Genomic DNA, 17,931 nt, shown 5'->3' with positions numbered 1-17,931 from the left:
CGCCTGCTCTGTGTAAATCTTTGTGGGGCTGGCGCAGTAAGCTCTGGCGGTCTGACGTCCCAGCCAGGCTTGGAGACTGCGCCTGTGCTGGCAGTGCGGCCACCCACCTCGGGAATCCCTGCCCCGCACGGTGTTATGCATTATGCACAGTGAGGGGCTAGGATTTCTGGGCATGCGCACTGCGTGTATCAGACTGTCACCCACGTCCCCCGCCTTACAGCCTCTGTCTATTCAGCTGATCGTGCCTCCTCCTCATAGCAATCGCCGGGATGATCAGCTGAATAGACAGAGGCTGTAAGGCGGGGGACGTGGGTGACAGTCTGACACACGCAGTGCGCATGCCCAGGAATCCTAGCCCCGCACTGTGCATAATGCATAACAGTGCGGGGCAGGGATTCCCGAGGTGGGTGGCCACACTGCCAGCACAGGCGCAGTCTCCAAGCCTGGCTCTGGCTGGGACGTTAGACCGCCAGAGCTTACTGCGCCTACCCCACAAAGATTTACACAGTGTAAGCGCCGGATTTGAAGAGAAAACAGCGCGGAGGGGGCAGCGCCAAAAGCCCCTCAAGATTGGAGTGACGGCAGAGTACCGTTCAAGCTGGGGATTGAGGACCCGCCTCCGTGGACAAAGATAGGTATTTTTGCAAAGTTTCAAAGCGCTTTATTTTAGTAATACCTGAACACAAAACTAAAAGAGCCACCTTGTTAGAATGCGGCATTACTGCTGCACAAGGTGGCTCTTTTAGTTTATAACGGCTGCAGGGGGGTGACAGTGGCCCTTTAAGGTTTGCCGTTCAGGATCCAAGCAGATAGGTGAAGAGAGTCTGGGTCCTTGTGGAACACCGGCCCCTATAGTAGAAGGTCCTGCCTGTTCGGTAATAAGATTGGCCTCTCTGTTGACATTCTGGACAGTAGAGAGAACCAGCGCCTTTTTGGCCAGAAAGGAACTACCAGAATTACGGTTGCTCTCATCTCTTCCTGAGTGTCTTCGGTATCAGAGGAAGAGGCAAGAATGCGTACAGGAGACCTTCCCCCCAATACTGATATAAGGCGTCTACTGCAGAGGCTCCGTCTAAAGCAGGGGTGTCAAACTGCAATCCTCAAGGGCTGCAAACAGGTCATGTTTTCAGGATTTCCTTGTACTGCTCAGGTGATAATTTTATCACCTACACATAATGATTACAGCACCTTGTACAAAGCTAAGGAAATCTTGAAAACACGCATGGTTTGCGGCCCTCGAGGAATGCAGTTTGACACCCCTGGTCTAAAGGATTGAGAGAGAAAAATGTTCTGGTCTTTGTATTTGACCTGGTGGCAAAAAGATCCACCTGAGATATTCCCCATCTCTGGCACAGACTGCTGAATACTTCTGGGTTCAGTTCCTATTCTCCGGGATGTACAGATGTTCTGCTCAAGAAGTCCCCTACTTGATTCTTGGCGCCTTCCAGGTGAACTGCCGAGATGGATTTGACAGATTTCTCTGCCCATCTGAAAATCTGGTCTGCTAGGTGTTGCAGCGGTGGATGTTTCGGACCTCCTTGGTGTCTTAGAAATGCCACTGCTGTGACATTGTCTGACAGTATCCTTACGTGTCTGCCCCTCACCAAGGATTTTGGGATACTTTCTGCCACCCCCCTAGAAATTTTTGTAACCGACCACCCACCTTGATGTCATTTATTTGGCTTCCCTGTACCTGCACTTGGGAAGATGGAGTCTCTACTCTTTCCACCCTTAGGATAAGACCACCTCCCAGTCTTCCCTTTCCCCCTGTAGTCTGTCTTCTGACTAGGTCGGGATCTACGAAAGGGCTGATACTTTTTTGTATTTTCCTCAGGGAACCCTTTCTTTTTATCTGAGGCCTTTTCTAAAATGTCATCCAGAATAGGCCCAAATACTTTATTCTCTGAGAATGGGATTCCGCACAATTTTTGATTGGATATCCCCCGACCAGGTCTTTAGCCAGATGGCTCTTCTGGCCGCATTGGATAAGGACTCACTTCTGGCAGTGAAGCCTACAGTTTCAGCAGAAGCATCTGCCATAAAGCCTGTTGCAAGCTTAAGTAACGGCAGGGATTTGAGAATAACATCTCTGGAAGTCTTAGCTTTGAGATGTTCCTCCAAAATCATCTATCCATAGATGCATTGACCGGGCTACCAATGTTGCAGCTATATTAGCCCGTATTATTGCTGCGGAGGACTCCCAAGTTCTCCTGAGCAGTCCATCTGCTTTGCGATCCATAGGATCCTTCAATGCGGAGGAGTCCTCAAATGAGATTGAGGTCTTCTTCGCCACTTTTGCCAACGGAACATCAATCTTGGGAACTTCATCCCACACTTTAATGTCCTCTGGATTATATGGCAAATGGAGTCTGAAATCTCTGGGTACTATTAGTCTCTTCTCCGCTTCCTGCCATTCTTCCAGAATCATGGAACAGATGTGGTTGTTGACTGGAAAAACCTTTGAGACCTGGGCATGTAATCCGCCAAACATCTCATCCTGGATCGAGGTCTCGTCTGGCGTGTCCTGTAACTGCATGGTGTTACGAACAGCATGAAGAAGCTCATCTGTGTCTGCCGCCGAGAAGAGATATCTCTTCCCTCTGCCCAATGATCCGTCTTTCTTCCTGGTCTGAATCTTCCAAAACCTCTCCTTCGGGAGAGGGACTAGACTCTTGGCCTTTTCCGTGAGGTTTGCGGTTCTGACTGACTTGTCTGGGGAAAATTCAAGCTTGAGATGGATGCCTGAACCTCTTGACGAATCATTGTCCTCATACTGGTTAATAACGCAGTCTGTTCATCACCCACAATCTTAGATGTGCATGATTTGCATAGTGGCTTTCGCCAATTCTCCGGAAACTTAGTGGCACATATTGGGCATTTGCTTTTCCCTGATTTTTTCCTTTCGGATGCGGGGATGGGAGGCTCTGCCTAGGATAGAGATACATAGGAATACTTCGTAGATAAGGAAGCAGGGGGAGGGGTGAGCATTGCAGTATGGCTTAATATAGCCCACTCGCGTGCCCCTGAAGCTGGTCAGTCCCCTCAGGTCTGGCTGTCTCCTCCATAGTGAGGACAATTTAGCCGAGTGCTCCTTGTCAGGATGGCCGGCGGCATAAAGGCCCCCTTAGTATGTTTATATAGGATTTACCTGGTTGATCCTGCCCTCCTTACCGCCGCTGTGGTTGACCGCGCTGTAATGCCTCACCAAGGCCGGCGCTGCTGCTGGCGCTATTCTCCCTCGCTGGCCGCGACTGGAAGTGATGCTTGGAAGCGGTTTCTGGTGAAGCTGCGGCCGCACGCTGGAACTGGCAGCATGATGGAAACAACCGCCACACTCACAACCCGGCAGACAGGCGCCCGGACCGAGAGCCCCCTATACGGAGGAAGCGGACCAGACCCCAGGAGCAGCGCTACACTGGGGAGGCTGAGGGACCCCCCATAGCAGGCATCAGCCGCAGATGTCTTGCGGGAGGGAAGGGAAAGGCTGGGCCCCCCCATCCCCACCATCTGCACAGCACCGTCGGAGGATACGCTTGCGATTCCTATCCGCAGTGGGACAGGAAAAACACTGGTGGGTGGAGTGGGGAGGGTCCTTTCAACCGCTTGTTGTTCCTGTCCCACTGAGGGTAAGAAGGAAGTCCTCCAATGGTGCTGTCAGGTGGTGAACTGGAAATCTTTTTCTGCTATTTCCCACCCCAAAATTTGAGGTGCATCTTATAGTCCGAAAAAGGTAGTTGAAGATTAAATCATCTATAAAAGGCCTAAAGTTAAAGATGTATTTTAGGTAAATTTATAAAAAAAAAAAAAAAAAAAAAATTTATATATATATATATATATATATATATATATATATATATATATATATATATATATATATATATATATATATATATATATATATATATATATTTTTTTTTTTTTTTTTTTTGTTTCCTTCATCTTTTACATTTTAAAAAGTACAAGATGGAAAATGGGCAGATTCAAAACTTTGGGCACACTGCATGGTTAGTACCTAGTGCCCCCCCATTTTGCAAGTATCACAGCTTGTAAATGCTTTTTGTAGGTCAGCCAAAGGTTGTTCAATTCTTGTCTAAGGGATTTTCATCCATTCTTCCTTGGAAAATTCTTCCAGTTCTGTGACATTTTTGTCCTGCATGCACTGCTATTTTGAGGTCTAGCCACAGATTTTCAAGGATCTTCAGATCAGGGGACAGTGAGGGCCATTGTAAAACCTTCAGCTTGCTCCTTTTGAGGTAACTGATAGTGGATATTAGCGTGTGTTTAAGATCATTATCCATTTATAGAAGCCATCCTGTTTTCAACTTCAGCATTTTTACAGATGGTGATATGTTTGCATTAAGAATATGTTGAAATTTAATTGAATCCATTCATCCCTGTACCTGTAAAATGTTCCATGTGCCATTTGCTGCATCACAAGACGCAAAACATGATTGATCCACCCCCATGTGTAATGGTTGGCAAGATGCTCTTTTACTGAAATTACATGCCATTCTCCACACCTACCTTTGATAACTATGGCCGAAGTTCTATTTTAACCTCATCAGTCCACAGGACTGATTTCCGAAATGTATCAAGCTTGTTTAGATGCTCCTTTGCATACTTCTGACGAATTTTATGGTGAAGACACGAGAGGTTTTCTTCTAATGACTCTTCCACAAAGGCCATATTTATGTAGGTGTCTGAACATTCAACAGTAGAACACTGTACCACAACTCCAGAGATTGTTAATCTTTCCAAAGGTCTTTTGCAGGCAAACGGCAGTTCTGATTTTACTCTCCAGCAATCCTACCAGCAGCTCTCAGAAATTTTGCTTGGTCTTCCAGACCTTGACCTTCATTTTTTCCCGTTAACTGCAGTTTCTTAAATACATTTCGAACTGAGGAAAGGGCAACTTGAAAATGCTTTGCCATCTTATAGCGTTCTACTGCTTTGGGGGCCTCCACTTTCAGAGTACTAGGCAGCTGCTTAGAAGAACCCATGGCTGCTGTTTTTTTGGCACAAGTTAGAGGAGGCTGGGTTTTTATGAAGCTGGGAAATTTGCATCACCTGGCCTTTCCCCAACAATGATAGTGAACAAGTCATAACAGGCTATTTAAGGTCTGAAACCTTGGTCAAAGTAATCTGAGCACACATCTCAAAGGGTGCCCAAACATTTGCAATTGACCCATTTTCCCTTTAGTAATTTTTAAAATTTAAAACTGACAATTTTGTATTTCCCTAACATACAAAGGAAATGTGTCATCTTTAACTTTAGGCCTTTTAGAGGTACTGTTTACAATAACAAATCGATCACAGCAAAAGAACCTGTGATCCGGTTTAAAAAAAAAAAATAGATTCCCCCTATTCTGACATGATCTAACATGTCAGAGGAGAGAGAATGGATGTCCCCACTTCGTCCCCTCCCTCCTGTGAATTTTCTGATTAGCTGCTGGCTTATTTGTAAATATGGCAGCACTTGAGCTCTGCCTCCCTCTTCTCACCCTGTAGTTGTTAGGGGAGAGAAGAGATACACTATGTCCAAGTGCTGCCCTGTCAGTGAACAAAAAGTCACAAAAAGCTACCTCCATGCCTACCCCCTAAACCTCATTGATTAGCGTCCCCCTTAATCGGATTAGTTTTTTTGTTGTTTTTAATTTTTTTTGAAGTTTGGGTTATTATGGTTACAGTAGAAAAAAAAATACTAGTGTTCGATTAGGTTTATTTGTTTCTGCACGGAGCAAGCGTACAGCCTGCTTTGCTCTGGCAGCAAAACTGAATCGGCCTCCGAAATATAGCATTTTTCAGAGTGAGTACTCCTGTTCTTCCACGGGATCCCACAGCCCAATGGTAGTGGAGTCTGTAGTCACTGCTGAAGCTTCAGAGGTAGGACAAAGCACTGCAGTCCCCCACCGCTGTGGTATCATGACATTTCCTTTTCCCCACAAACTTCCCCTTTTTTAGCAGCCCCTGGTATAAAAGTTGATGTAGCCAGTTTTATCCCATTTTAATTTATTATTGTTCTGTTTGTTGGGCTCTCCATGCATGTGTTGCGACTGTCACACAGCTGCGGCACCGAACAGCTGATTATTGGGAGCACTCCAGGTATCCAGGTTATCGATGCAGCTATTCAGATAAGCACTTATCCAAAGCTATTCAATCAACCTTAATGACAATCTATTCCAAATAAAGCCAAATTTCTGTTACGAAATGCACATTGTGCCCCTTCCTTTCTGAGCCCTGCAGCTTGTCCAAACAGAACTTTTTTAATTACATGTGGATATTGACCCACTCCTAAGAAAGTGTCTATCAAAGTTGTGGAGTCCACCTTTTGCTGTTCTCTGGCAACATTGAGAAATTTGGGGCTAAAGCAAGATTTTTTTGTGAAAAAAAAAAAGTTAATGTTCATTTTTTTCCTTCCATATTGCTTCAGTTCCTGTGAAGCACGTGAAGGGTTAATAAACTTCTTGAATGTGGTTTTCAGCACCTAGAGGTGTGCAGTTTTTAGAATAGTGTCACTTTTGGGTATTTTCTGTCATATAGGACCCTCAAAGTCCTTCAAATGTGATGTGGTCCCTTGAAAAAAAAAATTGTTCTGTAAATGTTGGAAAAATTTGAAAATCGCTGTTCAACTTTTCATGCTTATAACTTCCTAACAAAAAAATTCCAAAATGTTTTTTTAAAAAAAAATTGTGCTGATGTGATTAGACACGTGAGAAATGTGGTTATTGATTCATTTTGTGTGACTTAACTTATTTAAAGCAAACCCATCAGCAGGATTGTGCTCAGTAAACTACAGACACTGTCAGGTTGGCGCTGTTATATGGATTAAAATGATGCCTTGGTTGATGAAGTTCATCCTGTGGTTGCTTAATCTTTATTTGTAGTTTTCAGTTAATGAGATTCTCGTGCTCAGGGACAGCCTGTGGAGGGAGAAGGATGGGGGGGTGTGGAGTGTCTTTATGTGGTGCTCTGCTTACATATTCATCTGTATGGGCTTATGATAGGTCACTGATTCCTTGACGGCCCGCCCCTTATTTTGCATGCTGCATAGAATATTGTGGGTAAAAAAAAATTTTTTCCTAGAAATGGCACCGGCGGCCATGCCTGCGTAGGGGCATACATTGCGTTCCGATAGAGGCTACTGCGCGAAGGCGCTGTCATTATAATGGAGGCAGTTCTTTTACCTAGCAAAATGCCGCCGGCTACGGTGCAGGCATGGCGCTATTTTGATATTTTTTTTCCACACAATATTCTATGCAGTATGTAAAATAGGGTGCAGGTGACTGAAGGATCAATGTCCTGTCATAAGCCCATAAACTTGCATATGTAAGCAGAGTATCACAAAGCCCCGCCCACAGACACCACCCCTGCACATCCCGAAGCACGAGAATCAATATACCTAATTTGGACGTGTACGTGTGCACAATGAGTCATCCACAGCTGAGCAATAACAGGTATCCATAGTTACTACAACTAGCAGCTAACTGCCTGGGTGTAGCCATGGATACCTAAGGAGAGGAGCTCTCCCTGGTGGCGAGTTAAGGCATAAGCCCTTTTTGAACGTTAGCCTGTGAGGCAACTGTGAGGCAACATTGCAAAGATGGATCAATTTGAGAGCGCTGCTGTACGTAGAGAAGCGAATCACATACGGATGTGTAACCTGCGTCTTAAATGAAACAGAAGATGAACAAAAATGTGGAAGAACTGCTGATGCAGCCCGACAGAGGGTGGCCAGAGCAAGAGATACGAATGAAGTAACAATCACGTAGTGCATCTAATGCTGCACGACAATGAGCAACACGCAATACACAAAGTGATACACATATTTCACAAAAAAGAGAAGACAGAATACGTGTCCAAAATGCAAGAGCCACTCGACGACGGCAAGTTACATTTGCCGCTAGAGGACTTCTCAATCAAATTAATGAGACACGTATTGAAGAGCACTATGCTGGTGAACCGACATTTCGATGTCAGTTCTGCCTATCTAAAAATTTCAAAGATGAAATAGCGCAGGACAAAACATTCCCTTCCTCCTGCAAGAGAGGGCGCATCCAATTACGTCCCATTCATACGGATGATCAATTAGTCAAGTTGATGAAAGGAGAGCATCAGCACTCCAATATATTTATGGCTAATATAAGGCAATACAATAGCTCGCTTGCTTTGGCTTCAATGGGAGCACAAGTAGCGCCACCTCCTGGGCATGGTCCATACGGTTTTCAAATTCATGGACAAATTTACCACAGAACTGCCCCATGGCATCCCGCTGTGGGTAGTGCACCCAAGTTTGCCCAGATTTATATCTTGGACAGTGAAGAAGCATTAAATACAAGAAGTCAAGCAAATAAAAAGTGCCTCCCAGCACTGCTATCATCTCTTGGAGAGAAAAAGAAAGCAATTAACCCAAGAGCCTTCACAATTATGAGGGGAATTTGAAATAGAGGAAGAGAGGATTGCTGAATTAGAAAATCGCGATCCACTCAAAATAACGTCAATTATAAAGACTACAATGATGACCAGAGGCGCTACAATGCACCAAGGTGCAATGAAGTAGCTATAATTTATCAAAATGCAATGGGTGAACCCCATTTAATAGAGACTTCAGAGTTCACCTCAAATGTGAAAACCAAACTGTTCATATCAGCTTTCTTCACAGAAAGTGTGATGCAATGACATTCACTTCTATTCCCATATGGGGACAGTGGATGGACAATAAATTTGACAACTCCAATTGCCCCAAGTGTGCAACATCAAGGAATTGGTGACATTCATCTACCATCCACATACCAGTGGATCAAGATCGACAAGAGAAAAAAAAAAAAAAAAAACACCCTGTTGCAGCACTATGCATACAGGTTTGCCATTCGTGACGAGTTCAATCCCCTTATAAATGCTGGGAAGTTGACGCAACAATTTATCGTTGACAGTTACGTCAAAATTGAATCCGACAGGCTCGAATATATATTACGCGTTGACAGTTATGCTGGGTTATGGATCACATCCATAACGCTGCGTTAGGCTGGTTTCACATTTGCGTTTTTTGGGTGCGTTTTTGCAGTAAAACGCAAAAAAAAACGCATGGTGACGCATGCGTTTTAGCATGCGGTGAAAAAAGCGGCGTTTTGACACGTTTACATGCGTTTTTTCATGCGTTTGCGTTTTTTAAACGCATGCTGAGAAGTGTGTGACAGCTGCCAATCAAAATAAAGTAAAAAACCCACTATAAACAGAAAGTTAGGGTTAGGGATAACCCTACCCCTAACCCTAAAGGGATTAGGGTTAGGAGTAGGGTTAGGGTTAGGTGTAGGGTTAGGATCCCTTAGGGTTAGGGGTAGGGTTAGGATCCCTTAGGGTTAGGGGTAGGGTTAGGATACCTTTATCACTTTTATGTTGGGGGGTGGCATATCAGTGTGTTTTCTGTTTTTTTTTTTTAATATAAAAACGCATGCGTTTTTAACGCAAAAAAAAACGCATGCACAAAAAAACGCATGCGTCCCCATTGACTCCAATGTATTTTTTGACCCCCCAAAAACGCATGAAAACGCATGCGGTTTTTTTGGTCCAAAAAACGCCTCTCAAAAATACTACAAGTTGCATTTCTGAAAATGAACGCATGCAGTAAAAAAAACGCATGCGTTGCAAAACGCGACCAAACGCGTACAAACAAAAACACATGCGTTTTCAATGTTAAATATAGGGAAAAAACCGCGTGCGTTTTTTTTTAAAAACGCTGCAGACAAAAACGCAAGTGTGATACCACCCTTACACCAAGGGCTAAAAGCTGGGACACCAGTAATTTTACCATCCACTTTCATTGGAAGCCCAAGAGCTATGCAGCAAAATTACCAAGACGCCATGACAATTGTCCGAAAATTTGGAAAGCCAGATCTTTTTGTTACGATGACCTGTAAGCCAAAGTGGAAAGAAATTACTGAAAACTTAGAACCATGGAAAAGGCCAGAGATCAGACTAGATTTGGTTGCACGAGTATTTAAAATCAGACTCCAAGCCATGCTTAACGAGATTTTGGCCGTGTAGTTGCCTATGTGCATGTAATAGAATTTCAAAACCGTGGACTACCACACGCTCACATGCTCTTAATCCTCAGAGAGGAAGATAAACCGAGGCACAAAAATAATTGACAAACTGGTCTCTCCAAATCAGCATGAGGCTCTCCATGCATGTGTTGCGACTGTCACACAGCTGCGGCACCAAACAGCTGATTATTGGGAGCACTCCAGGTATTCAGGTTATCGATGCAGCTATTCAGATAAGCACTTATCCAAAGCACAAAAACGAAAAAGGGCTGCGGCAGGAAGGGGTTAAATGGAAAAGCAAAGTGTCAGACAGTTCTTTATCCAAGAATTGACCCGAATTCCAAAGATAAAAACTTGCCAGTCTAGATGCAACGGCTTCAGTTTCCTGTCTTGTTGGCTTTTGCAATGACCATCAATAAATCTCAGGAACAGTCCTTGGATATTGTAGGAATTTATTTGCCTCTCCCAGTGTTTTCACACAGGCATATGTGGCTTTCTCCAGGGGAAGGAAAAACCAACAAAAAAGGGTCAAAATATTTGAGATACAGAAGAAAGGTAAACTTATTCCTAATGTTGACAAATGGTTTACTGTCAGCTGTGTGCACAAAAAAAAAAGTCTTAAGCTTTTTAACAATTGTAAAAGCCAAAAAAATTTGTACACAATAGCGGGCCTAACTTCTAGCCGCGGTCTATGGACCAAACATTGGGCATGGGCAGGGCCTTGGGTGCAGATCCCAAATGTGCTCAACCATGTGAAATGGCTTACGCTCAGGAACATTGAGGAATAGCGCTATCGGATAGCTCTACCCGTTCATTTCCTTTAGGAATAGAGCTATGGGATAGCTCTACCCGTTCACTTTCTTCATGGATAGCGCTATTGGATAGCTCCACCCGAACAGTATTAACTACAGAGCTTTTTCATACACAAGGTAGGAGTGGCAGGAGAGGTACACCAGGTATTTAGGTTTGCTATTAGTCTGCACATACACCAGTCTGGTGCGTGGGTACACCCCATGGCTAGGTCAGTCTGCTGCGTGGTTACACCCCATTGTGTGGTTCATAATCACAGCGCGCCCAAAGGGTGAGCAATCACTCGTCTCACTGAAAACTGCAAATAAAGGTTAAACAACAACCACAAGACAGATTTCATCAACTGAGATATCATTTCAATCAGTATGACAACCTGAATAGCTTTCTGAGAACAATTCTGCAGACAGGTTAACCTTAAGAGAATAAGAATGCAAAGTTTGAACATTGTAACATTTTCGCAAAATTTCCGTTTTAATTCAAAAAGTCATATAGAAGAAATTTTACCACTATCATGAAGTACAATATGTCACGGAAAAACAATTTCAGAATCTGTGGGATCCGTTGAAGCATTCCGAATTTATAACCACAGAAAAAGTGACAATGGTAAGAATTGTAAAATTTTGATGTGGTTAAGTTTTGTGCAGCATTTTTTGTTTGCCACAGAAAAAGGGTAAAGCTTAACCCCTTAAGTAGACGAGTATGGGTTTTTGAGATTTCTCTTTTTCAAAGAATCATAGTTTTACTTTTCTGTTGACAGAACTTTTATGGCTTGTTCTTGTTGGGTGAGCTGTAGTGTTTAACCCCTTTCTGACATTAGACGTACTATCCCGTCGAGGTGGTATCCCGTATGCCCACCGACGGGATAGTACGTCATAGCGATCGGCCGCGCTCACGGGGCGTGGGGAGCGTGGCCGGGTGTCAGCTGACTATCGCAGCTGACATCCGGCACTATGAGCCAGGGGCGGTCACAGACCGAATATATATATATAAAAAAAAAAAAAAAAAAAAAAAAAAAAAAAAAAAATTATATATATATATATATATATATATATATATATATATATATATATATATATATATATATATATATATATATATATATATATATATATATATATATATATATATATATATATATATATATATATATACATACACACACACACATGTACACACACATATATATATATATACACATATATACACACACATATATACACACACACACACAGTGGGGCAAAAGCATTAAGCTACTTACTGGTAGCGGCATTTTTCGGAGGCCCATGACAGCACACGAGAGAGGGGATCCGCCCTTAAGGAACAGGAAACCTACAGATACAAAAGGGCGGCACCTCTCCCCATGCATCAGTTGTATTTCAGAGCCTGAGAGGACTGCCGCGGTTAGTGGTACACAAATATACAATATATACATTATATACATTTGAAACAAAATAACCCATTATTGTAATAAGACACCATACGTGAGATTTACATATTACGCTATATACATATCAGGAAGTGCTACCCCCACGTGAATAGGGAGGGAACTAAGGGTGCTGTCATGGGCCTCCGAAAAATGCCGCTACCAGTAAGTAGCTTAATGCTTTATTCGGACTCCCATGACAGCACACGAGAGATTTACAGAGATGTAAGCTACCTTAGGGAGGGACTATAGATTGTAGCACCCTTAACCCAAAGGAAAGATCAGAGGAGGACCCCAAATCCAACCGATAGTGTTTAAAGAAAGTGGAAGGGGATGACCATGTGGCCGCCTTACATATCTGCTCCACTGACACTCCAGATCTTTCTGCCCAGGATGATGCCATGGCCCGGGTGGAATGTGCCTTTAGGTTCTGCGGAGCTGGCCCCCCACCTGCTGTATAAGCTAGAGAGATAGTTTCCCTAATCCATTTAGCCAGTAAATATTTTGATACTCTAAACCCTTTCCTTGGACCTTGGAAGGAAAGAAGCAGTGCCCCATCTTTCTTCCAATTATCAGTAGCTGAGATATACTGAAGAAGAGATCTCCTGACGTCTAACGTATGAAGCTCCTGCTCTTTAGGATTAGAGGGATTAGGAATAAAGGACGGCAAAACTATCTCCTGTGATCTATGGAACCGTGTCGCCACCTTTGGCAGATATGCTGGGTCTGGTCTAAGGACTACCCTGTCTGACAAGATTTCAGTGTATGGAGGAGCTCTGGAAAGTGCCTGTATATCCCCTATCCTGCGAGCTCAGGTTATGGCGATCAGGAAGGCTGTCTTAAGTGTCAACATTTTGATCGAGGCCTCCTGCAGAGGTTCAAAGGGGGGTTTAGTTAGAGAGGACAGAACTAAATTTAAATCCCATGGAACTGTTCTGTCTTTATGCAGTGGTGTAGATCTACTAACTGCCTTCATAAACCTCGCTATCCAGTAGTTATTCGCTATATTACAGGAAAACAGGGCACCTAAAGCTGAGACCTGTACCCTAAGGGTACTAGGAGAGAGTTTCAACTCGAACCCCTTTTGTAGGAACTCTAGGATTTGTTGTACTGGCACCCCGTCTTGGATATTAAACTTTGAACAAGACAAGAACTTTCTCCAAGTCCTAGAGTAGATTTTCGTAGTTATTTGCTTTCTACTCTTTAGGAGCGTCTCCACCAAGTTTGGAGAGAAGCCTTTTCCCATTAATAGTGACCGTTCAAACACCATGCCGTCAAATGGAGCCCCGTCACTTGTGGATGGGAGATCGGTCCCTGCGAAAGCAAGTTCGGGATCTCTGGCAGTACCCAGGGGACCGCTACAGACATTGTCTTGAGCCAGGCAAACCAGGTTCTTCTGGGCCAAAAGGGGGCGATAAGGATGACTTTCGCTCGATCCTCCCTGATTTTCCTCACCACTAGAGGTATCAGGTTCAGTGGTGGGAAAGCATAGGCTAGTGGAAAATCCCATTTTATGAGAAACGCGTCTACCGCCAGGGGATTCTCCCTGGGATTTAGGGAGCAAAAAAGTTTTACTTTTCTGTTGTTTCTGGTGGCGAATAGATCCACCACTGGTTGACCCCATCTGCGGACGACAAGATTGAAAATGTCCTCGTTGAGAGACCACTCTCCCTGTTTTAACACATTTCGGCTGAGGAAATCTGCTGCCACATTTTCTTTTCCTTTGATGTGAAGAGCTGTCAAAGATAGAAAATTGAGCTCTGCCACCTGGAACAACCGATCCGTGATCTGCATTAAAGTTTCGGAACGAGTTCCCCCTTGCCGGTTTATGTAAGCGACCGCCACTCTGTTGTCCGACAGAATTCTGACGTGCTGGCCCTGCAGATATACGAGGAATTTTTTAACAGCCAGTTCAACCGCCAACAACTCTCTTTGATTTGATGAAAATGTTGTGAAGGGTTCCCACTGTCCCTGGACCACCATGTCTCCCATATAGGCTCCCCACCCTGAAGAGCTGGCATCCGTGGTTATCACGTGGGTGACATCTATCATCCAGGGAACCCCTGCTGATAAATTTTGTTTATCTAGCCACCATCTAAGGGAATTCAATGTTATCGGCCTCAATGTCAATTTTCCATTCAATGCGCCTCCTAAGGCTCTGTCATGGAACAGGACTTCATTTTGTAGGGACCTGGTGTGGAACTGAGCCCACTTAACTGCTGGGATGCAAGATGTGAGTGACCCAAGTAGAGACATTGCTTGCCTAAGTGTCATGGAAGGTGTATTGATTGCTCTTAATACAAAACTCTGAATTTGGTCCATTTTCTCTATAGGGAGGAGACACTGCTGTGTCACTGAATTCAACATTAACCCCAGGAATTTTTGAACATTTAGGGGCTGTAATTTAGATTTTTCAAAGTTTATGATCCAACCCAACCGTTCTAGTTTGGTTTTAGCAATCTCCCATTGTGACAGACAATGATCTACCGAGTTACCTACAATGAGGAAATCGTCTAAGTAGGGGACTATAAGGATATTTGACTCTCTTAAATGCGCCATAACTTCCGCAATTATTTTAGTAAACACCCTAGGTGCCGAGGTGATCCCAAAGGGGAGCGCTCTGAATTGAAAATGTCGAATCCTACCCCCCATTAGTATCGCTACCCTCAGGTATCGTTGGAAATCAGCATGAATGGGTACATGATAGTAGGCATCTTTCAAATCCACTACTACCATGAAACAGTTGTTGAAAAGCATTTTTATTGCCGAATTGATGGACTCCATTTTGAAAGTATGTTTCACCAAAAACTTATTGAGACCCTTAAGATTTATAATGGTCCTGTAAGATTTATCAGGCTTCTGGATTAGGAACAGGGGAGAGTAAAACCCTTCCCCTGCCTGAGAATACGGCACTTCTACCAAAACATTTTTGGAACAAAGAGTCCTCACTTCCTCTTCTAGGGCGAATTGTTCAGTGGGAGATGAGCGCCAGGGTGTTAACCTAAATTTGTCCTGTGGAATATGAACAAATTCCAGCTTGAGACCATGGGAAACAGTGTCTTTTATCCAAACGCTGTTTGTGATTTTCGACCACTCTGCCGAGAAATGCAATAGTCTCCCTCCCACTGGAATTGCCAGTCATTGGTCTTGTTTTTTATTTTCCGTCTGGTTACGGCGAAACATGAGACCTGTACCTCGCTTTCGCCTATCCTCCCATCTGGGACGATCTCTCCCTGGTGAAAAGGCTCGCTTTCCTCCCCGGTTGAACCTTCTTTTGTTGAAGGGACGACGGTATGGATTGAACAGGTTGGGAAACTTTTTCTTATCATCTCCTGCTTTCTCCAGGAGTTCATCCAGGGTAGGCCCAAATAAATATTCGCCTTTACAAGGGATAGCGCAGAGCTTCGCTTTTGCCTGCATATCCCCCGGCCAGCATTTCAGCCATAGGGCTCTCCTTGCAGCATTAGAAAGTCCTGCTGCTCTAGCTGCCAACTTTACGGAGTCAATTGAGGCGTCTGATAAAAAAGCCGCCCCCTCCTGGATTACAGGTAATGCTGAGAGAATGGACTCTCTAGAGGCCCCTTGTTTTAATTGGGTCTCCAACTGGTCCAGCCAGACCATCATTGACCTTGCCGTGCAGGTTGAAGCTACCGCAGGTCTTAAGGAGCCAGCTGCCATCTCCCAGGTTCCCTTCAGGAAGGTATCCACTTTCCTATCCAGGGGGTCTTTAAGTGTTCCCATATCTTCAAATGGGAGAGAAGATCGTTTAGCCACCTTGGCAATTGCTGCATCCAGCTTGGGTGCTTTCTCCCAGTTACCTACTGCTGGGTCATCAAAAGGGTATCGGCGTTTTTGCGCAGGTGGTAAGGAGCCTTTTCTCTCAGGTTTCCTCCATTCCCTATTAATAAGATCTTGTATTTTCTCATTTAAAGGAAACACTCTGCGCTTCTTTTGCTCCAATCCACTGAACATCATTTGTTCTTTGGATAGTTGAGGCTTGGGTTCCGATATACCCATTGTGCCTCTGACCGCCTTTACCAATTTGTCTATCCTTTCTAGGGGTAGGCAAAACCGAGCAGCGTCTTCTTCCGAAGAGGAGGATGATGCTGCTGAATTGTCTGATTCTTCGGACTTGTCCTTTTCCACAGACGAATCCGATGCCCACTCAGTTCTCTGCCTAGAACCTCCTGACTGTGAAAGGTTTTTAAAGGACTCTTTAACCTCCATTCTAATCATCTCCTTGAGACTGGCCGTAATAGAGGAGGATTCTTCGGCTACCTACGGGGATAAGTAAGGTAGACTAGAGTGTAAAATCTACATGCTATACCCCCTCCCCTCCTTCCAGAACCTCACCGTCTGCTGGATACAGGGGTCACATAGTTTTTTAGGGTGTGAGTCAGGCAAGGGAACCCCGCAGATGGCACATTCCCTATGCTTCGCCTTACTGACGTTTTTCCTTCCCTGCATAAAACACATGAGGGGAGACTAGTCACTAAGTGAACTTTCTCGAAGATCACTTACCAGTGGCTGCTCACACCCAGAAATACCGAAGCACGAGGGGGATCCTTTTTGACTGACCCTCCAGACCCCTGTCTGGAGGAGCTTCTGCGGCCCGAACCATCGCTCCTTTTTTCATGTTCCTTCTCCTTGGGTCTCTGGGATGCTTGTTCCAGCAGCACAACCTGCTGATCCTGATCTGAATCCATTTTCAGTAAATTGGAGCCAGAACCCGGGAACATGCTGCTGGAGCCGCCTTATAAGGCCCCTCCTTCGGTCAGCGCACCTTGCCCAGCTTGCTTGTTTAATTTTCCCGCCCCCCCGCAGCTGTGGGGAATCAATCATCGCTCCGGAGGGATTGCGGCATGATCTCCGGTGGGCGCCGCCATCTTGGAGCCCCCGCGCATGCGCAGGAGCTTACCGATCCGGAAGACGTCGCTGGCTCCGCCCCCCGACGTCACCACAGCTTACAGCGCTTCCTGTCAGCGCTGCAGCTCTCGTGGAACGCCGAGGCCGGCCAGCTACGATCCGATCGGCGCCCCCCAGATGCCGCCGCGCTCCCCCCTGCTCCAGAGAGACCCACAGCCCACGGGAAGGGCGACTTACCAGACGCTGGCCCCGGAGACCGGACACCCCCTGGCGACCGCTCCTCGCTGCCTAGTCACCGCCGTGCCGCCCTGCCAGGGCCACCGTGACTACTTCAGGTACCCGCACCGGCCGAAGTGGGAGACCCTCTCGCCACCAGAATCGGTCCGGCCGGCCTGGACTCCTGTAGTATCTATAGGCATCCAGTCCCTTCAGGAACAGGAAACCAACTGATGCATGGGGAGAGGTGCCGCCCTTTTGTATCTGTAGGTTTCCTGTTCCTTAAGGGCGGATCCCCTCTCTCGTGTGCTGTCATGGGAGTCCGAATAAAAAGTATTTAGTCAGTCAGCAATAGTGCAAGTTCCACCACTTAAAAAGATGAGAGGCGTCTGTAATTTACATCATAGGTAGACCTCAACTATGGGAGACAAACTGAGAAAAAAAAAATCCAGAAAATCACATTGTCTGTTTTTTTATCATTTTATTTGCATATTATGGTGGAAAATAAGTATTTGGTCAGAAACAAACAATCAAGATTTATGGCTCTCACAGACCTGTAACTTCTTCTTTAAGAGT

General features: G+C 44.9%; 1 protein-coding gene across 1 annotated transcript in view; it reads right to left on the bottom strand.

Moving 5' to 3' along the window:
* Positions 1-2,040, bottom strand: part of LOC138673111 (RNA exonuclease 1 homolog) — a 227,187-nt gene extending 225,147 nt beyond the window's left edge. The window contains exons 1-2 of the mRNA XM_069761765.1: positions 1,998-2,040; positions 1,694-1,903 (exon numbers count right to left, since the gene is read on the bottom strand). Of these exons, the coding sequence (XP_069617866.1) occupies positions 1,694-1,903; positions 1,998-2,040 (253 nt within the window). The remainder of the gene's footprint in view (positions 1-1,693; positions 1,904-1,997) is intronic.
* Positions 2,041-17,931: the final 15,891 nt, after the last annotated feature.

Source organism: Ranitomeya imitator, chromosome 1 (genome assembly GCF_032444005.1).
Source record: "Ranitomeya imitator isolate aRanImi1 chromosome 1, aRanImi1.pri, whole genome shotgun sequence".
In the NCBI taxonomy this organism is placed as follows: domain Eukaryota; kingdom Metazoa; phylum Chordata; class Amphibia; order Anura; family Dendrobatidae; genus Ranitomeya; species Ranitomeya imitator.
The sequence above is the reverse complement of the archived record's forward strand: the minus strand, read 5'-3'. Positions and strand labels throughout refer to the sequence as shown.